Source organism: Brachyhypopomus gauderio, chromosome 4, assembly GCF_052324685.1.
Source record: "Brachyhypopomus gauderio isolate BG-103 chromosome 4, BGAUD_0.2, whole genome shotgun sequence".
NCBI classification, from domain to species: domain Eukaryota; kingdom Metazoa; phylum Chordata; class Actinopteri; order Gymnotiformes; family Hypopomidae; genus Brachyhypopomus; species Brachyhypopomus gauderio.
Window position 1 is genome coordinate 14,123,086 of NC_135214.1, and position 18,510 is coordinate 14,141,595.

Here is an 18,510-nt window from a genome sequence, read left to right on the forward strand (position 1 = left end):
ATAAATATTATAATATTAATTATCTAGCTAACCCAGACTAAGTATTTTCTAACTTCAAAGCTCCATCACGCCAACTAGAGTTCATGCGCATACTCAAGGTTGTTAGTTGTTGCCATGGATATTTACTGCGCTTAACGACCGCGCATGTTTTGCGCAAGCGCACACCAGCGAAGTCGAGCATTGTGGGATACAACTCTATTGATAAAGCAACAGAACAGCTCAGTGATTGCAAACTGTAAACCTTTAAGATTTGTAAAGAGATATATATTTTTGTGACTAAATAGTAAAGAACGGTTTTTTTTGCCATGAACGCAGCCGTGGCCAAGAAAACCCAGGAAACTCTGGGGAAAGTGATAAAGAAACCCCCGCTGACAGAAAAGCTGCTCAGCAAACCGCCGTTCCGATACCTCCACGACATACTGAGTGAGGTGAGTGGTTGGGGCGCGAGCTGCTAGCCTGGCGCGAGCTGCTAGCGTGTTAGCCTGCTAGCCTGGCGCGAGCTGCCCCAAGCGTTCACCTAGCAGTGTTAGCATGCCTGCTAGCTAGTTAGCCTGGTCAACTGGGATTAGTAAAGCGTATTAGTGACGTAATGAAGGCACCAGGTGTGAGCGCGCGCTCTAGTGAAGATGAGCAGAACGTTAGCGGGATACGAGGCTGTTAGTGTAGCTGTCTATACAACTATGTTCGCTAGAAGGGCCGTCATTGCTTTATTTGCTGGTCAACGTTAGCTTTCTTCCACAGGGACAAATAGTGTGGATTTATATGTTGGGAGTCTGTATGTTATGCCTTCCTGTAGACCTTAAGTTTGCAGAGATTGAGGGGTTTTGGAGACGGCTAGCTTCATTGCTAACTAGCGTCTTTAGTTGCTAGGCACCTCAGTGAGCATGGTGGAGCAAACAAACCCAAACGACCAACCGAGCAGTCACGGTTCGGTTCCCCAACACACAGCCAGGGCTCACAAGACGACAAGATTGATCATTCACGAAATTTAGACGCATTTTAGGGTTGAAAAATATATGTGTATAACAAAATGGCCCAAATGCCTTCTGTACACCTTGTCTCAACGACACAAGCAGCATTATGTTGAATGCTCATTCAGCACTAAGTACTTCACTGATGTGAAGATTCACCTCTGTGACTGGCTCATGACTTTTCTGCTTCCACCATTTATCTCCTCTTCTGCTATAATCTGTGTAGATTCTGGCACATTAGTTACCTTTTAACTTTTTATTATACATGCTTTAATTTTGTGTATTTATTTTAAACTTAAGGCTTTTATTTGTCTGTGCTTAAGCTCAGATTTCAGGTCCTGTTATGTATTATTAATGCAGGCCTACATTGTCACGCTAGAAGTGCTAGAAAGTGGGGATTAAATGGGGTAAACATATTTTATATTTTGTCTCCTGTCAGGTAATTCGCACTACAGGCTTCATGAAGGGCCTTTATGGGGAAGCAGAGATGAAGTCAGACAATGTCAAGGTGAGTGGTTTTCTACTCATTAAACACCACATTTGGAAACACTTTTCCAGACGCACTACACAGCGTGTAGTATTCAACTCAACTTATTTATAAAATCCTATTTGAAAAACATCAGGTACTTTAAGGAAGAAAAAAATAGCATATGATTCAGTAGTGCAAAATGTTGTCATGTTATTTGATATGAGGTTGCTCAATAATACAACTCGTATGAAAGCATGTTTAAGTTGTTATATGGCCAAACTCTTGAATAATATATCTTATAGTTTAATGTCAGGAATCACTGCAGCTGCAAAGTTGGCCAACAGTACATGGTTGACACTAAGACTAAAGCATGTGTTGTGCTTATTTCCCGACCTTTCTTAAATGCTGACGGACTTTGGCAAATGCTTGATGACATCTTGAACAGATTGTGTGATTATGATCTTATTTCTCCTTTAAGTGATTTCTGAATGAGAAACACAATTCAGAAGCAGGAATTCTGCAGCCCACGCTGCAGTATCTGTAGCTGAATTAATGCCTCATTGCTGATGAACTGTCCAAGCGTAACTTTAGACTTCCTCTCTGTAATGAACATGCCAAGGGTCGATTACTCAATCAGCTAGAGGTGTGAAAAGCCAGTCTCCCTGTTTCAGGCTGAATGCCACTAACCAGCTGAACGCAGATCACTCTGCCCGTGACCCTGTGAAAGAACCAGGTGGTTCAGGCACACCGCGTGAAGGAAAGTGGAGAATGGAGAGCTAAAGGGAGATGAGTGCTTGTGCCACAGTCTAAAACGCTCGCACCCAGGTCCTTCTCAAACACTGTGGCGTGTGGAAGGAGTCAAGTCCTTTGATGTTTAGAGCATGCATAATGGATGTTCTTTCTCGCTCTCTCTCCGTAACTACATGAGCTTGCAGGGCTGCTGTCGGTGTGCTGGCCAGGAGTCTGTCAGGGTGCTTTGTTGAAATTGATGTTTTTGCATTAGACACTGTCCTATGATTAAATCTCATACCAGGTCAAATATTATTGAACTATAAACCCTACTGCCTATTGTACAAAATATGTGATGTGTGTCTAGATTGCCATTACCACCTGGCTGAATTTTAATTAGCTCATAATGGCAACATGGACAATTGCACTGCATCATAATCTACCGACCGCTTAAACGAATCCCAGGAGAATAAGTGTGGGCAACTGACAATTAAACCTTCTGTTAATGTGTACAGACATCTCTGAGGCTAATGTTGTTCTAATATTGATGATGGTAATGCGAATGTGTTTCCTGTAGGATAAAGACTCAAAGATAGCGTTCCTCCAAAAGGCCATAGACGTGGTGATGCTGGTGAGCGGTGAGCCTCTGACCGCTAAGCCTGCACGTATTGTGGCTGGCCATGAACCAGAGAAGACCAACGAGATGCTCCAGACCATCGCAAAGTGTTGCCTCAACAAGGTCAGCCTTATCTGGACATCTTCTGTAGCTGGCTGATCGACAGGAGGTCTTAGTCACAGTTGTGGTAGAACCATAAACATGACGGCCTTTTGTTGTGTTGGCGGTAATTAACCAGGGAATACCCTTTATGTTTGGAGTCTTTGGTGTGTCTATATTTCACCTCACTCTAATTGGTCTCTTGTGATTACAGGAGGGCAAGCGAAGTGGGGGGGTCAGGCTAGAGATATATATATATATATATATATATATATATATATATATATATATATATATATATATATATATATATATATATATATATATATATAATATATGAGGGAGAGAGAGCACAGTTGTAATTGTTGTATATCCCTAACCCAATTGTAATAAAGTACACAGTATATATTATATATTTTTTATATTTTTTTATTTTATATATATATATATATAGTGAAGGTTTTTAATAAACGGATCATTTGAAACAATTAAAAAGCAATTAAAAATGTGATTGTTCTGTTGTTCTGTCCCTAATTCAGGTGTCCAGTGATGAGGCCGTGAGGCGGGTTCTGGCTGGGGATAAAGTGGATGTGAAGGGGAAGGCGAGCACCTCCAGGTCCCAGGACAAAGAGAACAGAGAGAGTCGAGAGAGACACCCGGACAGGGAGGTGAGACACCCGGACACAGAGGCACTTCTAGAAGACCACATAGGGCTGCAAAGAATGAAACATGCTCCTGAAGGAACAAATATTTATAGGCCTGTGTTGGAGAGAAAAATACACAAATGTCACACAGGCAAGTCCTTGGAAGTAAATGTCAGATTGAATATGCAAGTTTCAGAAACATAGAGAGCCAGTTGAAACATAAAAAGCCAGTTGCTATCGTATACTGTCATACAAGACCTGTCCTCTATAACAGGCCTGAAGAAGCACGTTTATACCATTTCTACCATTTTTTACACCTTTCTTGCCCACTCTGGTACTATCTGGTAAGATGAGAACACTGAGTGGGTGTCATCGTTTTACATTGTTGCTGTCCAGTGCTGATGCCTCCACAGACGTATAGCTGTGTGTTGTTTCTTCTGATGTTCTGCAGGAGAAGAGGGAGATTAAAGAAAGCAGCACAGAGCAGAAAGACCCAGAGCCGAAAGACCAGCCCAAGGACCCGGAGGGCAGGAAGAACGAGAAAGACCGGCAGAGAGATGGAGAGAGGTCCGACAAGGCCAGAGAGAGAGACAGGACCAAGGACAGAGACCGGGACAAAGACAAGAGCCGAGATCGGGACAAAGACAAGGTCAGAGACAGGGAGCGAGAGCGGGACAGAGAGCGAGACCGGGATAAAGAGCGAGACAGGAACAAGGGGAGAGATCGTGATAAAGAGAGAGAGAGAACCAAAGAGCGAGATGTGCATAAAGGCAGAGAGCGAGAGCAGAACAGAGAGAGAGAGAAGCGGAAGGAGCAGGAACGCCACCGAGAGACGGAGGAGAAGACGAGAGGGAAAACGGACAGAAAGGTCTGTCAGCTCTTCCCATGTGAACATGTACTTCATACACGTGTACTTTAAACAAATGCCTCTTGGCTGTGAATGTTCAGGCCCCTCGTGCTGTTTCCGCAGGCCCGCACAGTAGAGGAGGCCAGCAGGCAGAGGCCTTTCCCAGAGGAGTCCAAGAAGCCCAGCAAAGCAGAGCATGTGGAGGTGATCCTCTCCTCCCCTCTCCTCCCCTCTTCTCCCCTCCTCCAACCCTGTTTCTTAGCCCTCGTCTGTAGAGCACTAACCTTCCTGGGTAGGCTAGTTCCAGAAGCTGGATTCCATCATCGAGAAGTCAGTTTTAGTATCATAGTTCGATGGCCCTGTAGGACTCGAATGTCTGCACTGCGGTGTCCGTTGTGCCATCACCTCTCTCTCTCTCTCTCTCTCTCTCTCTCTCTCTCTCTCTCTCTCTCTCTCTCTCTCTCTCTCTCTCTCTCTCTCTCTCTCTCTCTCTCTCTCTCTCTCTCTCTCTCTCTCTCTCTCTCTCTCTCTCTCTCTCTCTCTCTCTCTCTCTCTCTCTCTCTCTCTCGTCCTCCAGCCTGAAGGAGATGAACTTGAAGAGGTACATTATCACTAGCTCCATGTTCAAGCAGTTGCTTACCTTAATGGTTGATACAAATGTGATTCCTATTTATCAGTAATTGATGGAGCTGAGGATAGATGGCGTGGGTGGTGGGCGCTTGTAGTGTGTGTGTGGTGCAGCTGTGTGGAGGTCTCTTCTTTGTTCTCTTTCACCCTGAACATGAATGAAGAAGATCCATTGGCATTGTCAGCTTGCTCTTTGATGTGTGCTGCTCTCTGAGTGGTATGCAGATAAGTGGAGCTGCAGGCCTTGCAGGGGGGGGATAACAAGAAAACAAAAGCAAAATATGATATTCATGTAACTCTGCATGCCTTGCTGTTCCTCCCAGGTACCTGAGGTAAAAGCTGATGAGGTATTTGCAACATCATCTGCAGCTTTGGGCGTTCTTTAGAGTAGAATTCTGTTTCTGTGTTTTGTAGGCTTATGGTGGGTTCCATTGCTTTACTGTGTTTAGCGGCCTTATGTGGGTGTGCGTGCGGAGGGTTTGCTTACGTACGAGTTGTTAGACGAGCTGCAGGGAAATGAGAAGAGCCCTGGATTAAATGTCTGTTTTGCTCAAACTTGTCAGATTCCAACTGCATTCAATGCTTGTTTTGTTTTCACGTAGCCAACAGAAGTGTCACACAACCAGGTAATTACCCCAAAATGAAACCTGGAGTTGATGGATCAAATGGGACTTTTTGTTGAGTGATGCAGAGACTAACTCCTTACGTGTCTGTGTCCAGACGGAGAGTCCAGCCCCAATCCCACGACCCTCGTCTGCGAAGGGACAGCGGCACTGGCCCAAAACGGGAGCCCAAGGTGATCTACCAGCCTTACACTTAACGTAAACCATTTCACTCCATCATGTTCGTTAGAGACCGCGTAATGTGGTAATGACAGACGTAGGCAGTGCATCAGAATTAGAACTGTTATGCTGTGATCATGGGGTGGTTGTTTCTAGAGTGTTTTGCACTGTAATTCAGTCCCTCCCTGTATTTCTCTGTGTACCTCCTTTTTTTCCAGATGAATCAGATAGTGATGGAGGTGAGTAGGAATGTGTTGCCATATTGTACTTCTGACGTTCTCTTTCTAGCTAGGTTGGGCTTCAGAAGAGGCTTCTAGAAGCAAGCGTTTTCTCTGAGCTTATTGGCTCTTAACATTTCAAGCTTCAGGTCCAAGTAAAGTCCCAACGCCAAGTCTTGTTTGGAACCAGAGAGCTCCCAGAACTTTGTTTCAGTGCAGAGAAGCTAGAATTGAAAGCCACCAAGAGGCCAAACCCCTGTCCAGGGAAACAGTCACCTAGAAGGGCCAGCCCAAGTTATGAGAATGTGGTTAGCCAGCCCCGGCAGGTTTTGTGGCATTTTGTACGTCATTAGTATGGGTGCACGTCACCCCAGGGGGAAAAAGAAAAGAAAATCCACAGTAAGTACATGTAAGATCCAAAATGTAGCATAAAGAGACAGAGAGAGAGAGAGAGACAGCTGTTCAAAAAACGTAACCCAACTCCAGCCTTTCTCAAGCACCTTGTTCATTTCCTTCTGACTGAACCATGATATAATCCTAAGGTGAATAGTGCCCCCTTGTGGCAGCAGCATTAGTCCGTGTCTGTCCCTATATTAACTTCCCTTTTTAACACTAATTGCATGGAAATATTTTCATCATCGTGACCAGTTTCACCATGACCACTTCATTAAGTATCTTTAATGTTGATGCAAACAGATGGAAAATACTTTTAAACAAAGCCCTCTGAATTAAAGGCAGCAATGATAAAGACATAGTTATAATTGAGACAGTATTAGGCATTAGTCATGAAAATATGATGACAAATGACATTGTGTTAGGAGCATACACGTGTTACCATTCCAATTAAATATGCCATCAAAAAATTTATTTAAAAAATGTGTGTGTGAGTGATCACAACAAATTTATTCAAGAATTTCTCAAACAAAAATCTATTTGTCTGCTTTTTGGATTAATGTATTCTTGAATAATATGTAGAGACTGAGTAAATGTTTATATTGGTTTGCATTACCAAAAGTAGATTATTACTTTAAATAATTCTTTTTTTGAGTATAATGAATATGAGGTGCTTGTTTCAGCCGGTGATAACCCTTCAGTGGGTAAGGATGTCCACCTTGAAAATGGAGACGCTTCAGACATCTTGCCACCCCATGGATCCCACAGGTTAGCCGTTCTCTTTGGTTAGCTAATGGATAACTCATCAGCACTTTTCTTGCTTGATGGCTCTTATTCCCTCCTTCTCTCTCTCTCGTATCCGTGTTGTTTTTAATCTTTGACTGTTACTCTTAACAACAAGAATAAGATAAAGAGATTGCTTAGATTGCTTGGCAGTACAATACACACGTTCACCGTAAGTGACTGCCAGAGTACAGTTCTAAACATCCGACCCGTCAGAAGGTACCCATCACTCTGCAGACCAGGAAATGAACCTGGGTCCCCTGATATTTCTTTATATCTCAATGGTTCTCCAATTGTATGACAACCCCTGTCCCACACATGCTATGAGGGTTAAAGAGGCTGCTAGTGTTTAACTGAGTAGGACACACGTGTCATGTTCTGTGCAGCAGCGGGCGGATGGCGAGGCCCAGCAGTGCGAGGCCAGCACCTCCACGAGTGAAGAGGCAGGAGAGCCACACTGATGGAGGCCCAGTGGAGAGGTAGGAGAGTCACACTGATGGAGGCCCAGTGGAGAGGTAGGAGAGCCACACTGATGGAGGCCCAGTGGAGAGGTAGGAGAGCCACACTGATGGAGGCCCAGTGGAGAGGTAGGAGAGCCACACTGATGGAGGCCCAGTGGAGAGGTAGGAGAGCCACACTGATGGAGGCCCAGTGGAGAGGTAGGAGAGCCACACTGATGGAGGCCCAGTGGAGAGGTAGGAGAGCCTCACTGATGGAGGCCCAGTGGAGAGGTAGGAGAGCCACACTGATGGAGGCCCAGTGGAGAGGTAGGAGAGCCACACTGATGGAGGCCCAGTGGAGAGGTAGGAGAGCCACACTGATGGAGGCCCAGTGGAGAGGTAGGAGAGCCACACTGATGGAGACCCAGTAGAGAGGTAGGAGAGCCACACTGATGGAGGCCCAGTGGAGAGGTAGGAGAGCCACACTGATGGAGGCCCAGTGGAGAGGTAGGAGAGCCACACTGATGGAGGCCCAGTGGAGAGGTAGGAGAGCCTCACTGATGGAGGCCCAGTGGAGAGGTAGGAGAGCCACACTGATGGAGGCCCAGTGGAGAGGTAGGAGAGCCACACTGATGGAGGCCCAGTGGAGAGGTAGGAGAGCCTCACTGATGGAGGCCCCGTGGAGAGGTAGGAGAGCCACACTGATGGAGGCCCAGTGGAGAGGTAGGAGAGCCTCACTGATGGAGGCCCAGTGGAGAGGTAGGAGAGCCACACTGATGGAGGCCCAGTGGAGAGGTAGGAGAGCCACACTGATGGAGGCCCAGTGGAGAGGTAGGAGAGCCACACTGATGGAGGCCCAGTGGAGAGGTAGGAGAGCCACACTGATGGAGGCCCAGTGGAGAGGTAGGAGAGCCACACTGATGGAGGCCCAGTGGAGAGGTAGGAGCTGCTCTCAACGCCTCTGTGTGGCCTCCCAGCACAGTGGAACACAGCCCAGCCCAGCGCAACGCAATGCAACACAGCACAACGACAGCTCTATAGCCAGATGTGAAAAGTCTCTGGGGAAAGTCACTCTGTTCCTAAAATTACAGACACTTTGAATCCAAGAACCAGCAATAAATGGCTGAATTATCTGCATTTAAATTCATAACCGTTTACTTCTGTTTGTTTTAATGGTGTTTTAATGTTTTAATGGCACACACGGTGTTGGCTGTTGTCATCATTTAACGAACCACAAGACATTTATTCACAAATGACATTTGTTACAAGTATTTCTTTCTCGCCGATAGTATCTTTATGAACATTATAAAATTCACACTGTGTATGTGATGCTTCTCAAGGTGTGTTCAACTTTATGCCTGTAAAGAAGTGACAGCACAGAATAAAATTGCAAGTATTTTTCCACGTTCAAAAGAGTTGGTGTCTTTCCCCAGGCTGGGCAGTGCCAAAGTTCCTTCTGCCGTCATAGTGGAAGGTAAGAAGCTCTCTGAGGATGAGGAGGATGAAGATGGTCAGTTTGTGGTGGAGGAGGCGCCTCCACCTCCCCCTGACATGTCTGAGTTGGAGGAGGTGAGTTGTCTCTTTCTCCAGCAGGGAGGTGGTGTGTCTATGGTTAGCCCCAGTCTCAGTGTAAAAGTGGCAACTTATGATTTGCTTTCAATTAATGCTTCATTTAGGAGCAGACAGTCAATCTACAAGGTGATGAGAAACATGGTGAGTTGAAAGGACCATGTGGAAGCCATTGGCTAGACATGGACTGGTTTGAATCACAAAGTTGTTTCCCTGTTTTTTCCCCAGAGTAACACAAACTTCCTTTTTTTCCCTCTTGTGATAGGTGGACTTGTAAAAAAAATCCTAGAAACCAAGAAGGACTTTGAATCATCACCTTCATCTCTAAAGTCAAACGATCAGGTATGGGATTTTCAATGTTGAAAAGAGTGGTTGTTCAGGTCAGCTTCATTTATAGCCTCTAGAGGGCAGTGCAGTGTCAGTGTGCTGGAATATCATGATCCTGTGCATCACAATAGCATTCTGTGAGTAAGTGCATTTTAAAATCAGCTCATTGAGAGAGAGAGTTTGTTTCAGTAAATACAATACCTCAGGGACGTGTTTTTCCCTGTTTTTAATTTAAAAGCCTTAACCACCGAGTCACCCATGTACTAAAGAAAGCAGATTTGTAAATGGCCTGGAGAAGGGTAATTGTGGTCTAAAATGCACTCGAGTGCTTTTCAGTGGAGCTTTCGCAACAGGAGCAAAAGACTGTGACTCCAGAGATCACGATTGTAAGATATGTCGCCCCTTTGTGTGTTCAGTGTGGCATTGAACGGTTGTGTGTTGTTTAGATAAACTGCAATCTCAAGATCTCGGCTTGGAATGTCTGAGCAAAACTCGTGTCTTGAAAAGCAGTTTGTGAATTTGTTTTGTTCTAGCACGGATATATTTAACATTTCCACTCTTATATATTCTCAGTCCCCTGTCCCTCATAGCTTTGTGACATTGTGGATATCTATCAATGGGGAAAAGATTACAATTAATTGCACCAGTGTGTTCTCATTGTATCACTGGCCAACGTTCAATAACAAGCAAGCGTTTCTCGTTTTCAAAGATCAATAAAGATCAATTCCACAGAAAGCAGCTCAGTCAGGCCCATGTGCTCCACTCTTCCACCAAGGCACAGACGGGCAATAAATGTAGTTTTCTTTTCTCCATTCCCATGTAGCAACAATAAACTGGCCTTTCCATGTTTTATAGTAGATATATTTTTCAGAACCGCTGGAGTGTGATTTCCATTCAGATGTTGTGCATCGTCCAGCCTCTTTGGGCCTGCTGCAGTCGCTCGTCTGAGAGCCAGGGACGGATCCCATCATCAATATTTAGACAGTGATTCAGTTTTGAGCCTCTCTTGTCTTCGGCCCGGCTGCGGCGGCCCAGTGCTGTGCTGGGTGGTCCAACTTGCTGGAGCACCCAGTCCACTCCCAGCTGCCTGTTGGGTTGATGGACGCTGTGTATGGTGGTGCCGCTCATGCAGAAAGCCCCCGACTCCCGACCTTAGCCATGTGCTCCGACACACAGGAGTGTGTGTGTGTGTGTGTGTGTGTGTGTGTGTGTAGGAGTGATTTACTTGTGAGGAATGGGAATGAGGAGAGGGAAGGTTGTCATTGAGAGACGTCCAGCATGACAAAATTACGTCTGGGGCTGTCTGTCCTGCCTGGTTGGTCTCCAGCACTGCCACGTACACACACACACACGTCAGCGCGGCCTGTGCACCCCTGCCCCTCACTGCCCCCTCCCCTTCCTGCCTTCTTCATTTCAAAATAATCACTCTGGATTTCCCTCCATTCCCAAATAATCAAATTAGATTTCCCCCATCAGACGCATGGCGGCTCTGGAATGGAATCTGAGCGCAGCCCAGAGCCTAATTCACTTAATGCTGCCTCATCAGTTCTCGGCCTGCCCCCCCCCATCAAGGCCGCGCTGGCCGCAGGCTACCAGGACACGCTGCCCTCTGAGCAGGGCTGCAGCTTGACTAGTGCACCCTGGTCCCCTTGACCAGTCAGCCTCATGGAAAACCAACTGCACCGACTTCCTTCCTGACTTGAAAGGGCAGGAGTTGCTTTAATAAAGCCAGCGCCCCCCTGTAATCTCGCTGTGACAGTGCGGGTTAAAAACGTAAATACTGAGTTTCCTTACACCCACCACGGTATAGAGTTACGCCTACACTTGCAGCTCGACCTACGGCCTCTTTTTGTTTGCGAAGCGTTTGAGAATGTCTACTGCAAAAAACTTTGATGTGATACTGGCTGCCTACAGAAATAGCTCATAAATATTAAATCAGCGTTGGCAGCGTTACTATAGATATTGTTGTTTCGAAACCCCATTCTGTCCATGCATGTGGGGCAAAAGTCCAGTCCTTCATTTACTTATACCTCATGGACTCGTAAAACAGTGGCTTCCTGTATGGATTTACCACCATCATCACATTGTGTTTTTAGTCTTCGTTTTACATCAGTTTCACCTCAGCAGGGTTGTCGGTTGTTTGCATTTAACATGGTTATATCATTCCACTGAAATGAAGTGAATATCTGATCTCAGTTATGGTGTCTCCCTGCATTGCCAGTCAGGCAGAAGAATGTGCGATGTGAGGTTTGACCCCCTGTAACCCCCCCCTCTTGAATGCATGTACAGTATATTATTGTAAAATGCTTCATGTAGGGTGTCTTTTTATTTAGACAGAATCGGCCCCTCACGACAGCTGCGTTTTCATAAGCATTTTTTCCTGCTTTTTTTTTTTTTTTTTTTTTTTTTTTTTTTTTTTTTTTTTACACCATCAAATTAGGACTGATGAAGGTTCACAATGTATAAATAAACCCTGTGACACACAAATGGATGACTGTTGAGAGAGCACCTCACAGGAGAAAGGCCAATGTATCCTCTGTAGGACAGGCAGAAAAATAAACAGTCATTTCTCCAGGTGGGCGTCCTCATAAACACCCGTGTTTTCTGTGTGTGAGTGCGTATAGGAAATGCGTTGTTGAGAGTGTTACCCCTGCAGGGAGCCACTGATGGTCATATAACCGCCTGATCACAATTACCAGTGGCTGTGTTGGGCCTCTTGGAGTCACACTTGATCTGAATTCTCTACTACCTGGTACTGGTGATGTATTCGCTGATGGTGATGTTTGATTGGTCCTCAGCTCTTGGGCATTTTCCTGGGTGGGTGGCCTCGTGCCCGTGGGACCTCCGTGTAGACTCTGGCCTTGCTGTGTGCTCATCACTGTGTCTGTTCTACTGGAGTTCGGGGGGCTGGGGGCAGCGATCTCGAGGCAGTCCCCCCGCGGGATCTATCTGACCCCGCCGCGTCCCGTGCTTACTGCCCCCCCGCCCTCTCCTCCTTCTCACCCCAGTGCAATGCTGCTATTTTTATGATGTAGCTGGATGGGGTCTGTGTTTCCCTTACAGAGGAAACCCCTGAGCAGGGCTCAATTAATCTTTTCCCTCAGAAGCCCACAGACCCACCGTGGAGCCGCTCACTGGCAAGAGAAACATACACAACAGGAGCAGAGCCTTTTAGCACTGGCTCTGCTTGAGACACTGTCCCCAAGATGGCCAAGATGGCCCATCTGAGGTGCTTCAGGAAGGACTGTGCAGGATAGAGTCGGCGACCGGGATCAGGTCGTTAAGTTATTGTACTGTGCTATTTCTAAGAAAAAAAGATGAATGAATTTTGTGCTCTGACTCTGGTCAATAAGTCAGGGCAAATTAGGTATGACTTTTTAATCTGTTGACGTTCCCTTATCCAGACTCGTACATCACCGTATAACTTGCAGAAATAGTAGATGATGTAATGGATTTGGATCCAGTGTACTGTGATATCCACAAAGAGTATTACAGATGCTTCCTTCATTTATTACCCCTGCGAGCTTTGCGAGCCTTTGAGAGGTTTCATGCAACGCGGGCCATTTTTCTTGTGGGAGTGCTCTTTGAAGAGCTCCGTTCCCCTCTCTTTCCTTCATTCCTCATCAGCACTCCATAAATCACGCGGCTCGCACGCATTTCCTCATTAAGCAAATTAGGCTTTGCAAATGGAGGCTTAAATCCACACAGCGGAGTAACCAGGCTCCGTGCCAGTCCTGGTTGCGGCTCCCGCCGGACCCGGTGCTGTGGGGCTGGGACGGGAGGCAGAGGACACCGGTCTGTCTGGCACCCGCCGTCTCGGCGAGCCACCTGCAGCAGGCTCCCTGCGCCCGTCCCGCTGGTCCCGCCGACCCGCGTCCATCACCATTGAGGCTAATGGGAAAACCTGCCCTCAGCTGCCTCGCTCAAAACAAATATTTTTCTTGGGTCCGGGGGAAGAGGGGGAGAATTAGAGCGCGCGGGGCTTGTAGACCCCGGCGGGGCCCCTATAAACGATTGATTTATGTCCACAGAGACAGAAAACACTTCTTCTTCGTCGTCGTCTTCTACGCTTTTGCGTGAGAGGAGGTAGGCGCAAGAGGACGCCAAGCAGACCGAATCGGGCCTGGCGTTGGTGCTCCACCGGCGGTGGGTCCGCCGTGCCGGTGCGTGTTTGTGTAGCGGGGCTGTTTATGGGCTTGTGCAGCCACCCACCTCGCTGACCACCAGCAGACGCTCGAGTCCCAACACGCAGACTGGACATGAGAGATAAGGGAACTTTCTTGTTGGACATTTTATAAACTTCCCAGAGGAAAGTAATCAGTTTATGAAAAATGCCCACAATTAACACATTCTTCAGGGTTGCAACAATAATTCTTTCATTATATATGATGGAGACTACAATGATGTAGAATGCTGGTGTTATGTGTAACACCGTATCTACAGAATTGTTTTGTATTCACATGTAGAACAATGTAGACTGTGTGTTTGACACCTGTGTGTGTGGGATTATTTTTTCTAAACTGAACTCGATTGTTAATTTGAGTTGTCATGTAGTTTAAGTTTGATTCAGTTCAATGCCATGAAGGTAGTTGTTGCCGTTTCTGGCCAGGATGACAGAAAGTGGCTCAGGAGTTCAACTTAAAAGAGCTAAAAGTGAAGTAGTTGTTACTGAATACTGTTGTAAAATAACTTCACTGCTATACTCTGTTACTAAAATAAACTATGTCAAAGTCATGCCTTACAGATCATTATGCGTATGAGGTGAGTGTGTGTGGTGTGTGTGTGTGTGTGTGTGAGTGAGTGAGTGTGTGTGTGTGGGAAGGCAGCAAGAGTGAGGCTTGTTTGGCCTAGTGCCACACACACAGCCTGTGGCTCCAGCTGAGTAAACATATCTGGCTGGTGTGTGTGTGCCAGTCATGGGGGTGAGAGGGGCACAGCAGGACCCCCCAACCACACAGCACACAGAGCAGGCCTCACTAACCACTCACATCATGGAGCCCTTGGCCCTTTGGCTTTGATCTTTATATACATTGCTAGGTTTGTATCATTCCTGCCTTGAAATCTTAAACATTTGTAGCCTTGAAATCCTAAACCGCTAAATGTAGACTTCTCCTTGCTTCTTTTTTTAATACGTTACTGGTGAGTGTAGAATTCTCCGAACCTCGTTTGTGTAATTCACTTGAAGTGCTCCCTTCTGCGAGGTGTGCGTCTGAACAATGTGTCGGGCCCTGCGTGCCTGTGGCGGGCTCCTGCAGGGCCGGGTTCAGGTTGAGGGGCGGCGAGCTGCCCTTTCCCTGACACGCCCACCCCCACGCTGCTGTGTGTGCTGCAGGACCGGACGCCGCTGGTGGAGGCTGCACGCAGGAAGGAGCGGGAGATGATGTCCAGGGAGATGGAGAGGCTGCGTGGGTCGGTCCAGACGGTGTGCCGCAGCGCCCTGCCCCTGGGCAAGATCATGGACTACATCCAGGAGGACATGGACTCCATGCAGAACGAACTGCAGGCCTGGAGGAGGGAGAGCACAGAGCATGCACAAGCCCTGCTGCATGAGCAGAGGTAGTGTGGGGCACACACACACACACACACACACACACACAAGCCCTGCTGCATGAGCAGAGGTAGTGTGGGGGCGCACACACACACACACACACACACAAGCCCTGCTGCATGAGCAGAGGTAGTGTGGGGCGCGCACACACACACAAGCCCTGCTGCATGAGCAGAGGTAGTGTGGGGGCGCGCGCACACACACACACACACACACACACACACAAGCCCTGCTGCATGAGCAGAGGTAGTGTGGGGGCGCGCACACACACACACACACAAGCCCTGCTGCATGAGCAGAGGTAGTGTGGGGGCGCGCGCACACACACACACACACAAGCCCTGCTGCATGAGCAGAGGTAGTGTGGGGGCGCGCACGCACACACACACACACACACACACACACAAGCCCTGCTATATTGCCAGTGATTTCAAATTTATCAATGAATTTCACTTTGTTGTGAAGGTTATGAGGCGACATGTTGATGTGTCTTTCAGGATCACAGACACTGCAGTGACGTATTGATGCGTGTTTGCCGATCACAGATACTAGTGAAATGTTGATGTGTGTGTCTCAGGATCACAGACACTAGTGACATGTTGATGTGTGTGTCTCAGGATCACAGACACTGCAGTGGAGCCTCTGAAGGCTGAACTGGCTGAACTGGACCAACTAATCAAAGACCAGCAGGACAAGATCTGTGCCGTCAAGTCAAACATCCTCAAGAATGAGGAAAAGATCCATAAGATGGTGTCCAGCATCAACTTCTCCTCACACACGTGAACGAGGCAATGCGTAAAAAAGCCTGTAACACTTAGCACAGGAGAAAGAGCACGATTTCTCAGTCTCACAGAAGCTCTCTGCTTGTGTGATTTACACTGTCAGTGGGCGTTGGTTGCAACCACGATTTAAGGTGCCTTTTGTTTGTCCTCGAGTCTCCTGTGATTTAATTGTGTAGATTTTTGCTTTTCACTACAGTGGAAAAGAATGCACAGGCATACACATGCCACCGTGCTGATGCCCTCCTGTAGTAGATTCACACATTGTACTTAAGAAATAGATTGGCCACCCCAATACTGTTGTGTCCAATATTTTGAAACATGGGTGTTGTCACTATAAAAAAGGCTAAAACACTTTGCTTTAATTTGATGGATTGTTTGTGATGGCTAAATTAATAAGTTAGCCAACATTATTTCCCAGGCAATATGTATGTCAGATAACTTTATTTGTAGTCACTTGTCACTCCAAAGTTCATCTTAAGCAATAGGGCCCGTTTTCTGGTCAGAGTTTTTGTCCTGTTCTAAACCATGCTGTAAGCAAGGGTTCTCCCCTACAGCCTGTTTTCAGTCGTACCCTGAGCTTCAGATGTCTTGAGAAGGAGGCCAAGATGTTAGCAGGTGAAGGTTATGCATGCCAAAAGCCAGACACGCACTAGTCAAGCACCACTGCACTTTGAGCCGTGAGACTGTGAGCCTGTACCTACACATGCATGAGGAGGACCAAACGAGGCCTGCTGTGGTACAGTATACAAACCTTTTTAGACAAACGTATTGTTATATTTTTAAAGGTTATAATGTCTTGTACTTTCAACTATAACTTCATACGTTGACATTTCATTAGATAAAAGTTAACAAAACTTTATATATAAAATTCATTACTGCTCTTCAAACCCACCCCAGCTCTAGGTTGATTAGAAAAAATGTCACATCAGGTTCACCGCACTCTGTGCCCTCAAGGTATACAGAGTTTATTTTTAAATATTCCACTGCATTCCAAGAGCATTCAGAGAATATTTCAGTACTGACAACACTGATATTTATCCAAAGGTCAAAACCGAAACAGAACATGGATGTTCAGCAATGTTTTTAAATGCAATCTGAATATAATTATTATTACCTATTAATGAATACTTCATCAGTATTATTAGTTACACAATAGCATGGACAACATGCAGCATAGTTGGGTGTAAGACACCATGTTTAGATCTCAAACACAAATCATTTCCTGTTTAAAGAGCAGACCATTTACACTGTAAGCTATTTTTACCATATTCATCTTGTCTTTGGTGTATATTATGTATATTTTGTTTGTATCATAGTTCAAAAATGCTATAAATTTTGTAGTGGAGTGAAATAAATGGCTACATTTAAGTAAAAAACTTAAATGCACATGCCCCGTTTTTTCAAAAACAGATGTGAAAATCACTAGTATTGTGAAAGTTTGCTGTTTGGTTGATATGAGGTAAACATTAGTATGGCATTTTAATGATCTTTTTTGGACTGTGTTACAAAGAAGTGATGTATGTGTAGAGTTTGTGTTTTTGACTAGTTAATACCAAGTCCTGGTGGTGTCTGGCACTACAGTCACACGCCTGACTACACCCAGCCTTTGAAGGCCAGTCCAATCTGACATAACAAAAACACTTTAATTCTTTAAAAGCCTACATTAGAGGCTAACTTGATGCCTGGTTTTGTTTTTCTGACACCCCTTGATTCAAGACTAGCACACACCCCCAAGTCTCTCACACACTATACTGCCTTTCTCCCCAGCATGCGCAAAAGCCGTAGGGATCCTTAAACATTAACTGAGAATAGGCTGACGTGTCCGTTTTATACAAGCTGGGATTTGGAAGCACTTGAAACCCCCCAGGGCACCTGCCTGAGGACCTTGCTGCTGGAGGACCAGACTGTACGTGCGCCGGGGGCCCTTCGTCTCTGCACTCTTGCTGTGTGTCCATTACCGAGAGACCAGACTCTCCGCTCTGCACACGTCTCAAGCGTGTGAGGAGAGTTTTGGCACAGCCGTGGAGGAAATGGCTGCTTCCTCATCACAGTGGACAAACTCCATCCATCTCAAATCTCCAGTGGGCAACACTGCAGGAAACAGTTTTCTTAGTGATGCATCAACATCTATTTTTATATTAAAGTACCGTTATGTCCGATAGCTTATATGTTCTGTTGGTGGAGAGAGTACAGTTATACTACAAATTGGCTGTGAAGTACTAAAATCTTGATATAAAGAATGTGTCGAGAGAGAAATCTGCTTTAAAGGGAATGATGGAAGTCTGGCTGATGTGTTCCCTCCGCCGGAGAGCTGGGTGTTGTAGTTCCCCGTGAACCAGTCGTGTCTGAGTGACACATGGGGCCGTCCGACTGTTTATTTTTAGAGCCCACAGGCCTGTGTCCACGGTTCAGCTGTCGTCAGGCAGCAATAAGGCATGCCTCTGTGGCTCTGCGAAATAAACGTCCAACAATGACAGAGGCGAGTCACCTACCACAGATAAACAGAGAGCAGCGTTGCCTCTGACTGGGACCGCATCCCCAAACCTGCATAGAGCTCCACAGAAATGATCATGGACCATTAAAAAAGAAAAAAAAATAAGATTTTTGTTTTGTGAATTCAATTTTTTTTCACTTTTTCAAGTTGTGTTGTGTACATATTTCTCTCT

General features: G+C 46.1%; 1 protein-coding gene across 4 annotated transcripts; it reads left to right on the forward strand.

The window, feature by feature from the left end:
- Positions 1 to 160: 160 nt before the first annotated feature.
- traf3ip1 (TNF receptor-associated factor 3 interacting protein 1) lies at positions 161 to 17,377 on the forward strand. Of its 4 annotated transcripts, none has more exons than XM_077002462.1 (17): positions 161 to 428; positions 1,411 to 1,479; positions 2,747 to 2,908; positions 3,424 to 3,552; positions 3,980 to 4,396; positions 4,499 to 4,579; positions 4,953 to 4,976; positions 5,605 to 5,628; positions 5,723 to 5,798; positions 6,003 to 6,023; positions 7,079 to 7,163; positions 7,568 to 7,657; positions 9,052 to 9,187; positions 9,295 to 9,331; positions 9,453 to 9,529; positions 14,847 to 15,070; positions 15,680 to 17,377. In XM_077002462.1, exons 1-17 carry the CDS (start codon positions 306 to 308, stop codon positions 15,843 to 15,845), a joined length of 1,941 nt encoding a protein of 646 aa, XP_076858577.1. In that variant the 5' UTR covers positions 161 to 305; the 3' UTR covers positions 15,846 to 17,377. The 4 variants fall into 4 exon arrangements, with proteins under 4 accessions (XP_076858577.1, XP_076858576.1, XP_076858578.1 ...); XM_077002461.1 differs by having other exon boundaries at positions 7,565 to 7,657; positions 15,680 to 17,376; XM_077002463.1 differs by lacking the exon at positions 4,953 to 4,976 and having other exon boundaries at positions 7,565 to 7,657; positions 15,680 to 17,374.
- The last annotated feature ends 1,133 nt before the right edge of the window (positions 17,378 to 18,510 follow it).

Excerpts from the sequence above, each read along its gene's own strand:
- traf3ip1 (XM_077002461.1), top strand. The coding sequence starts at position 306 with ATGAACGCAGCCGTGGCCAAGAAAACCCAGGAAACTCTGGGGAAAGTG. Across the intron at positions 429-1,410 it reads TCCACGACATACTGAGTGAG|GTAATTCGCACTACAGGCTT; the intron begins GTGAGTGGTTGG and ends GTCTCCTGTCAG. Across the intron at positions 4,580-4,952 it reads GCAAAGCAGAGCATGTGGAG|CCTGAAGGAGATGAACTTGA; the intron begins GTGATCCTCTCC and ends CTCGTCCTCCAG.